This window comes from Galeopterus variegatus, unplaced genomic scaffold, assembly GCF_000696425.1.
Source record: "Galeopterus variegatus unplaced genomic scaffold, G_variegatus-3.0.2 Scaffold7295, whole genome shotgun sequence".
NCBI lineage: Eukaryota > Metazoa > Chordata > Mammalia > Dermoptera > Cynocephalidae > Galeopterus > Galeopterus variegatus.
Genome location: NW_007733406.1, coordinates 21,589 through 34,010, shown reverse-complemented (window position 1 = coordinate 34,010; position 12,422 = coordinate 21,589). Strand labels below are relative to the sequence as shown.

At 47.0% G+C, this 12,422-nt stretch overlaps 1 protein-coding gene across 3 annotated transcripts; it reads left to right on the top strand.

The window, feature by feature from the left end:
* Positions 1-345: 345 nt before the first annotated feature.
* SNX11 (sorting nexin 11) lies at positions 346-10,818 on the top strand. Of its 3 annotated transcripts, none has more exons than XM_008591799.1 (7): positions 346-422; positions 4,568-4,622; positions 5,078-5,164; positions 5,478-5,578; positions 8,028-8,123; positions 8,348-8,560; positions 9,305-10,818. In XM_008591799.1, the coding sequence occupies exons 2-7, from the start codon at positions 4,581-4,583 to the stop codon at positions 9,570-9,572; spliced, it is 807 nt and encodes a 268-aa protein (XP_008590021.1). In that variant the 5' UTR covers positions 346-422; positions 4,568-4,580; the 3' UTR covers positions 9,573-10,818. The 3 variants fall into 3 exon arrangements, with proteins under 3 accessions (XP_008590021.1, XP_008590022.1, XP_008590020.1); XM_008591800.1 differs by lacking the exon at positions 346-422 and adding an exon at positions 847-900; XM_008591798.1 differs by lacking the exon at positions 346-422 and having other exon boundaries at positions 4,546-4,622.
* The last annotated feature ends 1,604 nt before the right edge of the window (positions 10,819-12,422 follow it).

Here is a 12,422-nt window from a genome sequence, read left to right as displayed (position 1 = left end):
CCCTCACACCTCTCTGCTTCCAGGACCCACCAGCGACCTTTAATGACGCTCCTTGGCCGCTGATTAGCTGCACCTGACAACAGTGGGCGGGAGGCGGCCCGGAATTGGAGGTCAGAGCCCATTCACCGCCCCTCACCCAGCATCCGCGTCCACCCTCCAGCGCCCCAAGTGAGTCGAGAGGGGATCCCGACCCCCGTCCGCGGCCTGGGCTGGGCGTAGCCGCGCCGCGGGGGAGCGGGAAGCGCCACTGAGAGGCCGGGCCTGCAGGGGCGGGGCGTCCGGGGCACCAGGGATTGGCGTGTCGGAGCCGTATCCCGTCGTGCACCGCGGCACCGGCAACTCACCCGGAAGGAGAAGCCGTGACTCTGGCTATATGGTGGGGCGCTGGCGGTGTTGCTGTGGGGAGCAGGTGCTGCTCTCAGGTGAAGGGGCACGGGCGTGAGCGTCAGTAGTGGCACTTGGGATGGTGGCTTCGCTTGACATTCTAGGGAAGGGGCTGTCACCGCCCGGGATGAAGGCGGGAGCTTGCTCGGGATACAAGAAAGGAAACTTGGCTTTTCAGTTTACTTTGAAAGTATAAGGTATCTTCCTTCTCACTCCCGAAGCTTAATCGGGAAAGGAGAAGGGCTGTGTGACCCTTTTGCTCCTATTTCGTTAAAAACGGAGGGGGCCTGGCCGTGGTGAGAGAATGGGGACATTTACCTAAGCGGCTAGGACTAGGGGGTAATGGCAAGTCTTTTACGCGGACACAGGAGGCTCGCGCTAGATTGTGGTTGCCTATGTTACTCATCTTCCAAATGGAAGGAGGAGTAGGCTAGAGATGGACAAAAGATTGCAAGAGAGCTGCTTGGTTGAGACCACACAGAACTTGGTCAGACAGGGGAGCTTCCTCTAGCACCTGTGAGTATTTAGATAGGAGAGCTCTTTGAGTTGCCATCTGCCATTTGGCACCAATGGCTCAAGGAGAAAGGATGGGCGTCTCGGTGGCTCAGTCGGCTTTGATCACTTGATTTTTTCTTAACGTGTCTCTTGAAGTTTAAATGGGAGAGAAAATGGTGAGGCAAAAAGCCATGAGTTGCTACCTTGAATTGTTAGGACACTGGAAATCTTTACAAGCTTTGTGACGAATCTTCTTCGTAAACAGCAAATAACTGGGTTCTCACCAAAGATATTGGTGCTGGTACGGGTGGAGAAAGTAAAGGAAACTTCAGATGTGATTGAAAGGGCCCAGGAAATGTAGATAGTGCTGAGTAAGTTGTGTACCTAGCCGAGAGGGTCACTGACTCTGTCTTTACTTGGATGACACACAGATATGCCCCCCAGATCATTGAGCTAAAGTTAAGAACTTCCTGCTTCTCTCCAAGGGCCGAACTGAGCTTCATTTCCATCGGAGGAGTGGAATCTATGGGGAGGAAGCTGATGAATAGTGGTTGTTAGAAATTATTACTTGCTGGGCTGGCCCGTGGCTCACTCGGGAGAGTGCGGTGCTGATAACACCAAGGCCCCGGGTTCGGATCCCATATAGGGATGGCCGGTTCGCTCACTGGCTGAGCGTGGTGCTGACAACACCAAGTCAAGGGTTAAGATCCCCTTACCGGTCATCTTTAAAAAAAAAAAAAAAATGATGTGGTTTTATGCACATAGACATATACATGTACCTGTACCTAGTGCCATTAGAGGTCTGGAGTGGAAATGGACACATTGTACTAGGAAAGAGGGCATCAAAAGTGAAGGGAAAGCACTGACTTACTGAGCACTGACTCAGTGCCAGGCACTATTCTGGAGTTTTCTGTACATTCCCATATAGGGATGGCCGGTTTGCTCACTGGCTGAGCGTGGTGCTGACAACACCAAGCCAAGGGTTGAGATCCCCTTACCGGTCATCTTTAAAAAAAAAAAAAAAAGAAAGAAATTATTACTTGCAGTCTATGTTTTTGTATTTGTACCAGTGTTTCTAAAGAAACTTAAAATTGAATCTTTCTTAGTGCCCTTTTAAATTTAGATTTGTAGGCCGGCCCGTGGCTCACTCGGTAGAGTGTGGTGCTGATAACACCAAGGCCACGGGTTCGGATCCTATATAGGGATGGCCGGTTTGCTCACTGGCTGAGCGTGGTGCTGACAACACCAAGCCAAGGGTTGAGATCCCCTTACCGGTCATCTTTAAAAAAAAAAAAAAATTTAGATTTGAGTATACAGCATATTGAGGGTCTTGGGATTTCTTTTTTTTTTTTGTCGTTTTTGTGACCGGCTGCACCGCGCTCAGCCAGTGAGTGCACCGGCCATCCCTATATAGGATCCGAACCCGCGGCGGGAGCGCTCCTGCGCTCCAAGCGCTGCACTCTCCCGAGTGCACCACGGGCTCGGCCCTTGGGATTTTTTTTTAAAGCCAGTTTATAGCTAGTTATTTCTAAGTGGTACTGGCCCCAAAGGAAAGGAGAACTAGTTCTGTGTGGAGGTGGTGCAGGGTCTTATGCAAACTATTCTTGAGACTAAGGGTATGATGACCATGTAGTTACTAGATTATGGTCCTGATTTTGGCAAACCTTTCAAGGCACAGGAGATGTGTGAGCTCCATTGAGTGTGTGGATGACTATGATTTCCTTGCCATCATCTTTCCTATTGTTACTTTTGTGAAAAGATACTTCAGAATATTTAACTCTCTGCTTCTCTACTGGCAATTTACCAAATTCCTGAAAAGAGAAGTGAAAAAAAAAATTTTAAGGGCCAACCCATGGCTCACTTGGGAGAGTGTGGTGCTGACAACACTAAGTCAAGGGTTAAGATCTCCTTACTGGTCATCTTAAAAAAAAAATTTTTTTTTTTTTTTAATCCACAGAGGTAAATTGTTCACAGCAAGTCCGTCTGCTGTTTTTGGTCACAGCCATTTGACTACTACATCTGGAATGTTATACATGGGTTGCTATGGAATTGGAATTTCCTACCTTTCAGTTCAGGACCCCTTGGAGGTGTTGACTGCATCAGATGAAAAATCAGATTGTCAGCAAGAATGCTGTTTAAGATGGTACTGAAATCACAAAACCTTGGATTTACTCGACAGTGCAGCTCAATTTTGTCATATACCATGCAGTTTTGTCTCTGCATGCAATGTCTGTCTGTAGAGAGACCTTCTGGTGTATTGGAAAGAATTAGAAAAGCTGTTGGGTCTGCTAATTTCGTGGTGTAAATGAGTTCCCCTTCTTTTGAAACATTAGCCTTGTGTTAGCAAAACATAAAATAGAAGGAAACTCATTACATACTCCTCTAATGGTAAGGCAGAACTAATAAGAGAATGTTTTTAAAATTAATTGTGGGACTGTGAAAATGAGTGGGTGTGTGAATGGGCATGGGGGTGGGGCAGAGAGGGAGAGCTCAGATATAGTGTTGTTTTCCCAGGAGCCAGCCAGGGCATTTGTTGGCAGTACATATTGGCTGAAGTCAGTTTTCATTTCAAGGTAAATTGGAAAGGGAAATTAAACCTTATTGTTCTGCTCTTAAGAGAGGAGAAGGCGGGTGGAGGCAGCAGCCAGGGTGGATGCTGTTGGAGTGGTTCTAGAAGTAACAAGATTAGTGCTGTATTTTAACAGAAGGTGACATCATGGGCCCCTTTGGAGTTGAGTAACCCTATGCTGCAGCCTTCATGGTCCCCTTGTCGGAGTGGGCGATGTCGCTATACATGTAAACTGCCACACTGGGGGAAATCAGGAATTTAGGCTTTAATGAATCTTTACAAGGAGCGGAATACATCCTGAATTGACCTGTGCAGCTGTGGGGTGCTTGGGCAGAGAAACAAACCGGATGGCATGTTGAGAGAGGAAATGATTAGAATTATTGGCTCGGGTTCTGGAGAACGGATTTGATAAGGGAAGGTCACAACTGGGCAACCCACTCCCTGGAACACTAAAACTCTATGATTCACCTTTGGGGAGGTGACTGGTTAGCAAAACAGAGATTCAAGAGCATTGGAGTTTGTGGGGACTTGGATGTCTCTAAATAGCCAGGAGGGGGCACTATGAGGCTCACTTTCAAAGCTGTGCTGAGTGCCCACCAGACACCACTGCTCTTGTAGCCCTTGAGGCAAAGGTTTTTACCACTGAACCTGTCTGTTCTGGCTGCCTGGGACAGACTCTCCACAGACCTCAACGTGCTTTGGGGAGAGGTGGCTTAGTGGAGGGTCCTGGCAGGGGTCTGAGAAGGGAGGCAAATCCCCCAGGACTTTTAGCTTGGCACTGAGTTAATGTGGGGGATGTTTTTGCTTCCTCTTAGTTTTTACACAAGAACTAAAAAAGTTACCTGGGTTTCCCCAGGGAGGTCTACTGGAAAATTTCAGAGTTTTGCTCTGAGGAAGAGTGATAAGAATAGAGGCATCCCCCAGGACTTTTAGCTTGGCACTGAGTTAATGTGGGGGATGTTTTTGCTTCCTCTTAGGTTTTACACAAGAACTAAAAAAGTTACCTGGGTTTCCCCAGGGAGGTCTACTGGAAAATTTCAGAGTTTTGCTCTGAAGAAGAGTGATAAGAATAGAGGTACACTAACCCTTATTGTTCCTGTATCCTCTGTCCTTCATCAGATGTTTTCTTCCAATGGGCTTTTGGTATAAGATGTCGGAGAACCAAGAGCAGGAGGTAAGAGTGTGGTCTCCAGGGAACAGGTGGGTCAAAGTTGGGGCGGGGATTTAGGAGGAGGGAGGACACAGAGATGCAAATCATTGCTCAGTGGTGTTCTTCCTACAGTGATACCGTGGTGGTTCTGATGAGCTCAAAATAAAGCCAGGAGAAGGAAATCAATAGTAGAGGCATTGCTGGGAAATGAGGTTCTACTTCTAACTAACTTTTCTGTTGGTTGGAATGTACTGGAATATAAGCTTCATGAGGGCAGGGATTTTTGTCTTGTGTTCATGCTTTATCCCCAGCACCTAGAACAGTGTCTGCCACATCGTAGTGCTCAGTAAATACTTGTTGAACTGAATGAACAAATGAATGAAAGTTGGTGCTGAGTGGAAAAAATCTAGCAACCTGTGTTGCAAAGCTGCTTTTCTGTGTGGCTGAGCTGAAGCTGAAGGAGCATTTCTTACCCACAGGAGGTGATCACAGTGCGTGTTCAAGACCCCCGCGTGCAGAATGAGGGCTCCTGGAATTCTTATGTGGATTATAAGATATTCCTCCATGTGAGTGCATCAGTTCTGTATTGGGGTCAACAGTCTCCAGGGCTGAGGGCTTGTGCTGAGGTGGAATCTGTTTGTGAATGTTTCTGGTGGCCTGAGACAGAAGACTTAGAAGAAAAGGAGGGAGGAGAGGAAAGAGAGTTTGAGGTATGCAGTGAGTTGCTTTTAGGCTGCCTGGTGGCACCTTGCTCCAGTTGGGGCCTCCTGATCAGGACCATGGCCTGATGGCCTGGCTCCTCAGTGAGACTGATGATGGGGGGCTCATGTGAACTTAGTCTTTTCCCACTAAACCCTTGTGGTGTACTTCCTCCTGTAGACCAACAGCAAGGCCTTTACTGCCAAGACTTCCTGTGTGCGGCGCCGCTACCGTGAGTTTGTGTGGCTGAGAAAGCAACTACAGAGAAACGCTGGTTTGGTGTGAGTTTGCTCTTGCTTCTTTCTTGGGTCTGAGACTGACTTTTTAGGTGTTTACTTGGGAAATGGAGTTGACAATGAAGAGAACTTGCAACATGCCATGCGCTAAGGAAATTGGGAAATGCATTCTTTTTTTTTTTTTTTTTTTAAAAAGATGACCGGTAAGGGGATCTTAACCCTTGACTTGGTGTTGTCAGCGCCACGCTCAGCCAGTGAGCAAACCAGCCATCCCTATATAGGATCCGAACCCGTGGCCTTGGTGTTGTCAGCACCGCACTCTCCTGAGTGAGCCACGGGGCCGGCCCGGGAAATGCATTCTTAAATCATGTTTTCAAGTCAGTGAAAAAAGTAGAGTTCTCATTTTTAGTATTTTGACCTAACAAAGCCTTACAGACATCAAAAATATTTTTCTCTTCATATGTGTTTTAGCATAGGGCTCAGGAAATATACTGCTAGCATTTTAAATGTGCTTATGACTGGTTATCAGAACATTTTAAGCACCTGGACTTATTTGACAGGTAGTGTTCCTGTTCATTTGACATATAAAAATTGTGACTTTTTTTTTTTCTTTTTAGCACAGAGCTGATTTTCTAGGGAGATACCTTAGGAAAGGTAGTTATTCACTCCTCACTCACACTCCCCAAATATGTTCTGAAAGTGGAGAGAATTAGGACATTCCACCGCAGGATGGTCACTGAATGCTCAGTGGTGGTGGGTGGCCTGTTGGGTGACCAAGCCAGTTAGTTAACACGTGGGGCTGATGAGGATGTTGTCATGGAGCAGGCCCTCATAAGCCAAATGAAACTCCCTCAGTTTCTCTGACATATCCTGCATCCTCCAGCCTGGCCTGTTTTTTAAAAGTATGTGTTGTACTTCATATGAGAAACTAGGGAGGTTTTAAAAGTTGACAGATGATTTGCTGCAACTCAGCCACTTTTAGGAAATTCCAATCATGTTACTTTCTGGGACTACAGTAGGTAGTCTTAATTTACTCAGAAGGACCCAGCATTTTCAATGTCTAAATTTCTTCATTTTAAAAACAATAGTTGGGCCAAGGCCGTGGCGCACTCGGGAGAGTGCGGTGCTGGGAGTGCAGCAGCGTTCCTGCCGCGGGTTCGGACCTATATAGGGATGACCAGTGCGCTCACAGCGCTCACTGGCTGAGCACGGTGCGGCCGGTCTCAAAAAGGACAAATAATAATAATAATAATAATAGTTGATGGTGGGAGTGGATTTTGTAAGCCATGTAGTATAGCAGCATGGAATTTGGAGTCATAGACTTGGTTCAATACTAGCTTTGCTGCTTCCTAGTTGTGTCACAGTGGGAAATTTACTTAACGTTTCTGATCTACTACAGTGGGGACACTAATATCTTTCTCATAGGGTTTTGGGGAGGATTAAATGAAATGACGTATGTAAAATATTTAGCACAGTGCCTGACACATGGCATGCAGTCAGTCTGTGTTGAGGGGGGTTAAAATTGGGGGGGGCTTTAAAAGTAATTTAGTTGCAGCAAATCGTCTATCAACTCTTAAAACCTCCCTAGCTAGGAAGGTTTGAAGTACAGCACATACTTTTATTTTTCTAATTAAAAAAAATTTTTTTTAATTGAATCATAATTGATTATACGTATTTTTGGGATTCAACATTGACATGTTGATCAAGTCAATATTACTCGTATGTATATTGTTACAAATTGTACTTATTCTTTATGTTCCTTTTACAATCTCTCTCTATCCCCCTCTCCTTCCCCCACCCCACTCATAACCCTAGATTTCTTCTCTCCCTCTGAAAGAGTAATGTTTACTGTATTGATTTGTTGCCTAGATGATATATCCAATGCTGAAAGGTGTGTTCAGGTCCCCCAATATTTTCATAGAGAAGATGCTTCTTCTGTCACTCTGGAATGGGCTTTGTGGAGAGAGACATTGTATTCTTTTCTTTGGTCTCTGCTGGTAACTCTCCTTGTGTCGATGCAATCCAGTGGCTGGTGGACCATCTGTGTGGTGGTTGTGATGTCTAGCCACTTTCACAGCAGCCGTGGTTACTCTGGTGGCTGTGGTGGGCCACCCACATGGAGGTGATGTTTTTGGCATTCTCCTTGGTGCTGGTGGTGTGCCTGGTTGTGGGTGGGTCTGTAATCCGGCTCCATACCCTGGGCCCCCGGGTGGGGTCCTGAGGTGCTGGTGGTGCAGCACATACTTTTTAAAAACAACAGGCCAACTGGAGGATGCAGGATCTGTCAGAGAAACTGAGGGAATTTCAACGGGCTTATGAGGGCCTGCTGCATGACAGTAGCCTCCTCAGCCCCGCACATTAACTCCTCCCTGCCTTAGTTAAAAGCTAACTGTGTTGATTAGGCCTCTTTTTAGGGGATTTCCTTGATCAGGGGCTGGAATGATTATCTTAGACGTTACACTTATCTTGGATGTTACATTTTGTGACTCTGTAGCCCTGTACCTGAACTTCCTGGGAAGTCGGCCTTCTTTGGCAGCTCCGATGAGTTCATTGAGAAACGACGACAAGGTCTGCAGCACTTCCTGGAAAAGTGAGTGGACATGGTGGGCTAGCATTGGCTGGTGGGGCAGAGGCAGAGGAAGGTACCAGGCAGGATCTCCTGCCCTTGCTCATCAAGGCATGTTTGTGGTAGGCACCTTTCTTGTGCCCTAACGCCTTCAGTGCTCACTCAAGCTAGAAGCCTTTCGGAAGATGGGGATGGAGAGCAACTCCTCAGGGTGATGCTCTGTGTTGTGCCGCCTCTGTTCCCCGCAGGGTCCTGCAGAGTGTGGTCCTTCTGTCAGACAGCCAGCTGCACCTCTTCCTGCAAAGCCAGCTCTCAGTGCCCGAGATAGAAGCCTGTGTCCAGGGCCGAAGCCCCATGACTGTTTCTGATGCCATTCTTCACTATGCTATGTCAAACTGTGGCTGGGTCCAGGAGGAGAGACAGAGCTCTTCTCACCTGGCTAAAGGAGATCAGCCTAAGAGGTGACTGAAGCACTCTTTTTGAGACAGCAGGGCTTGGGATTACTGTAACCTGGCCAGTGGGGCATCCATTTGTCAGGGAAAGTAATGTCACTGTGTTGGTAGCCTTTCAGAAAAGCCTCACTCTCTGTGTGCACGGTTCTCATCCCAGGTGGGTCTGTGTTAATCTACTACTGGGTAGCAGGGGCTCCTATTGAAACCTGGGGAGAAAGAAGGGAGAGCTTTCTTGTCTGTTCTTTGTTTCTCACCCTCCTTTTAAATAATAGCTTTATTGATATACAATTCACCTGCCAGAAAATTTACCTTTTTAGTGTACTGCTCAGTAGTTTTTAGTATATTCACAGGGTTTTGCAACTATCAATCACCACAGTCAGTTTTAGAACATTTCTATCACTCCAGAAGAAACTCTGTACCTACCCATGCATGACTCCCCTTTCCCTTCCCACCCCCCAGCCCCTGACAACCAGTAGTCTCCTTTTTATGTCTATGGATTTGCCTATTCTGGACATTTCACACAAATGGAGTCAAGTGATCTGTGATCTTTTGTAACTGGCTTCTTTCACTTAGCATAATGTTTTAGAGGTTCATCCATGTTGTAGCATGGGTCAGTATTACTTTTTATGACGAAATAATATTCCATTTGCATGGATACATAAGCACATTTTGTTGATCTATTCACTTGTGTGTATCCATTCATTTTTGTTTATCTGTTCATGCCCTTCTTTTTCCTTTCTTGCTGTTTTCCAGTTGCTGCTTTCTTCCAAGATCACGTAGGAAGAGCTCTCCCTCACCACCTCCCAGTGAAGAAAAGGATGATTTAGAAGTCTGGGCTCCTGTTGTTGACTCTGAGGTTCCTTCTTTGAAAAGTCCCACTCTCCCACCCCTCTCCTCACTGTCATGCTGTGATTTTGCAAGATCTGATGAGTCCACTTCTCAGTCTGTGAGGAGGGTCGTGGGAGGGGACCACACTGTGCCTTTGGACCCTGGTCAGTTAGAAACAGTTTTGGAAAAGTGAGCACTGGTCTGAGCTCTGTGTTCTGTTCCAACGCAGATGGAGAAGACACAGGCCAGGAGACTTAGGTGGGAGTGGGCACAAGGCAGATGTAGGGGAAGCCAGGCTGCAGTTGCCTCTGCTCAGGTTAGTTGCACAGAAGTGGGTCATGACAGCTCCTCATGCCTCTTCCATAGGAATGAACACTGTGCAGATGTTTGTAAGTTAAGCATAAGGCCCAGGGGCTCTTCCTTTTGCACAGAACCCCATATGTACTCTCTTGGGTGCTGAGTTTCTTCGGGTGTTTGTTTATAGTCCCAGGAGCACTGCCACAGGTGACTAGTTTTGGGGACCTGTAAGTGGCAGATTCTAAGCTGCCATATTGAATATTGTCCCAACAGGAATGCTTACGTAGTTATATTCCCATCTTGGCTGGCTTCTGTTTTTGCAGTCCCTGGAGCACTTTGTTTCTGGGATGCTGGCCTCCTGTACACCTCATTGCATGGACAGGGTGGTGAATATTTAGTCTCCCACCTCCTTGTTTTTTTCTCCGCTAATACCACTGTACTCAACTGGTGTTGTGACTCCTGTTGCTGGAGTTTCCAGCACATCCAAGTCCTCAGCCTGGCTGAGTGGGGCCTGAGACCCAGTAACAGCTCATGGCCGTACATGAGAGAGAAATGGTTAGCCACAGCCAGAGGGAAAGGCAACAGCTCAGAGGGCTTTGTTTTGGAAAAGGCCGTCCTGGGCTGTCACTGTCTTTTCTGGTTATAAAGCAGGGTCATGGCTATCTTTTCTGCAGGGTTAGAGTGGGCTCCTTTTTTTTGAATCCTTTTCTTCTCCTTTAGTAACAGTCCCATACCCCTAGGGCTTCAGCCACCATAGTGTGCCTCTGCTATGTTGCAAGGAGGCCGTATGTTCAGTCCAGCAGGGCGCAAGGGCTTTGTTTCTGCCTGGAAGAGAGGGCTCTGGGGATGGAGATGAGGAACCACATGCCTTCCTTCAGACAATGAGGCATTGTGCCCTCCTGCTGCCATAATTCCTCTCCACTGAGAGCCTGCGCTGGCAAGAGCCGAGTGCTGTAGGCAGCCTGCATCGCTCTGCTCTTAGGGGTATGTGTGTGGCTCGTCCCCCTCTCGCCCACTCCTCCCTCCTCTGTCCATCCCACCCTGTCTGTGGGCTCTTACTACCAGCCTATGCTGTGGGACTGTCATGGCATTTAGTTCAGAGTTAGGGGCTTTGGCCTGAAATAAAACGCAAGTATTTAAGACTGTTGTTGCAATTCATGTCTAACAAGCTGTAGCAGAGAAGGAGGGAGTGAGGGCTGGCGGTAGTTACCTTCATAAATCATGAATTTATCAGCGTGGAAATAATGGTTCAGAACTGTGCACTGCGATTTTCCTGTATTGTGTGTGCAGCTCAAGTTGACCACTGGAGGAAGGATTGTCTTCCAAAGAGTCAGGATCCAGCTCTTCTCACAGTTCTGGGCATGAACCTTGTTAGGTATAATTTACCTGATGCTGCTTCCATCTTCACAGGCTGTCTGAGGTGCCAGGTGCTGAAAGAGAAATAAAAGTTTGTCAACAGGCAGATGCAAAGCCCTGGCTGGTATTCATCCCTCTTTCCTGCCATCTCCCCTGGGTTTTTCCTTTATATGATGCAGCAGAGCAAGGCGAGGATAGAAAACCTACAGAGGCAAATCCAAAATGTCAAAAGAAGTTCATTTAAAAGGGGAAAAAAACTCCAGACACAACCCTTGCAAAAAACCGACAGATGCTAAGCTAATGGCATCCGCTCTGCCGATTGGTGGGGATGGCTCATGAATATTAATGAATCCAATGCTCCAAATGGTGCAGCTGTGAACCCAGCTGTGCCTGAAGCTCTCTGATCTCCAAACTTCCAGACAGGAGCCGGAGGTGGTCTGTGTCAATTCCCTACTCAGCCAAAAACCAGCAAGCTGGGTTGGCCTTCTTCTCTTCGCTCCTTTTCTTCCTGGAGTCGGTGCTCAGCAGCTTGTTCTGCCAGCAGGCGAGGCTGCTGGGACAGCAGGAGCTGTTCAAAGATGTGGATGTGATTTTTCTGACTCCCAGCATTTTTAATGATCCATTAGCAGCAGTGCATACAAAAGCACTTCAGTTAATCTAAGGCCGGGCACCATCCTCTTGCGGTCTTGTGCTGAGTTGAGTATGGGCCGTTGAAGGAGATGTCCTAAGTAGGGAAGAGCTTTTCTAATAATATGGGCCTGGGGTTACCAAAAAGACAGGAAAGATGGGTGTTTTCATCCTTCGAGGCAGTGCCATTTGCCCCTCTTATTTTTTGCTCTGTCCCTGTGTGAGCTCGTGTATTACCACCATGGCTGTAAGACCGCTGTGTGAAAGATGGGGAGCTAGCTGGGGGAGTGGCCTACTGAGCTGTTTTATAGAATGAAAGTATTTTTTGTTTAGAATTTAGGCTTCAAGCAGTTCTGTGCCTGATTTAGTCACCTTTCTTCTGACAGCTATTTCTGCAGCCCTAGATCAGGCATCTCCTATTACACATCTGTTATCCCAAGCTCATGGTGGTATTGTATTTTGTGGAAGGAAGTGTGTGCGTGCATTTGTGTTGGGGGGGTTGGGTTTTCTTATATAAAAATAGTAAGTTTCGGGCCGGCCCATGGCTCACTCGGGAGAGTGCGGTGCTGATAACACCAAGGCCCCGGGTTCGGATCCCATGTAGGGATGGCCGGTTCGCTCACTGGCTGAGCGTGGTGCTGACAACACAAGTCAAGGGGTAAGATCCCCTTACCGGTCATCTTTTTTAAAAAAATAAACAAATAAAAATAAAATAAAAAAAAATCCCCTTACCGGTCATCTTTTTTAAAAAAATAAACAAATA

Bases quoted from the DNA above. Each gene is read 5' to 3' on its own strand.
- SNX11 (XM_008591799.1), top strand. From the start codon at position 4,581: ATGGGCTTTTGGTATAAGATGTCGGAGAACCAAGAGCAGGAG. The intron at 4,623-5,077 runs GTAAGAGTGTGG...TCTTACCCACAG, and splicing joins CGGAGAACCAAGAGCAGGAG to GAGGTGATCACAGTGCGTGT. The intron at 8,124-8,347 runs GTGAGTGGACAT...TGTTCCCCGCAG, and splicing joins CTGCAGCACTTCCTGGAAAA to GGTCCTGCAGAGTGTGGTCC.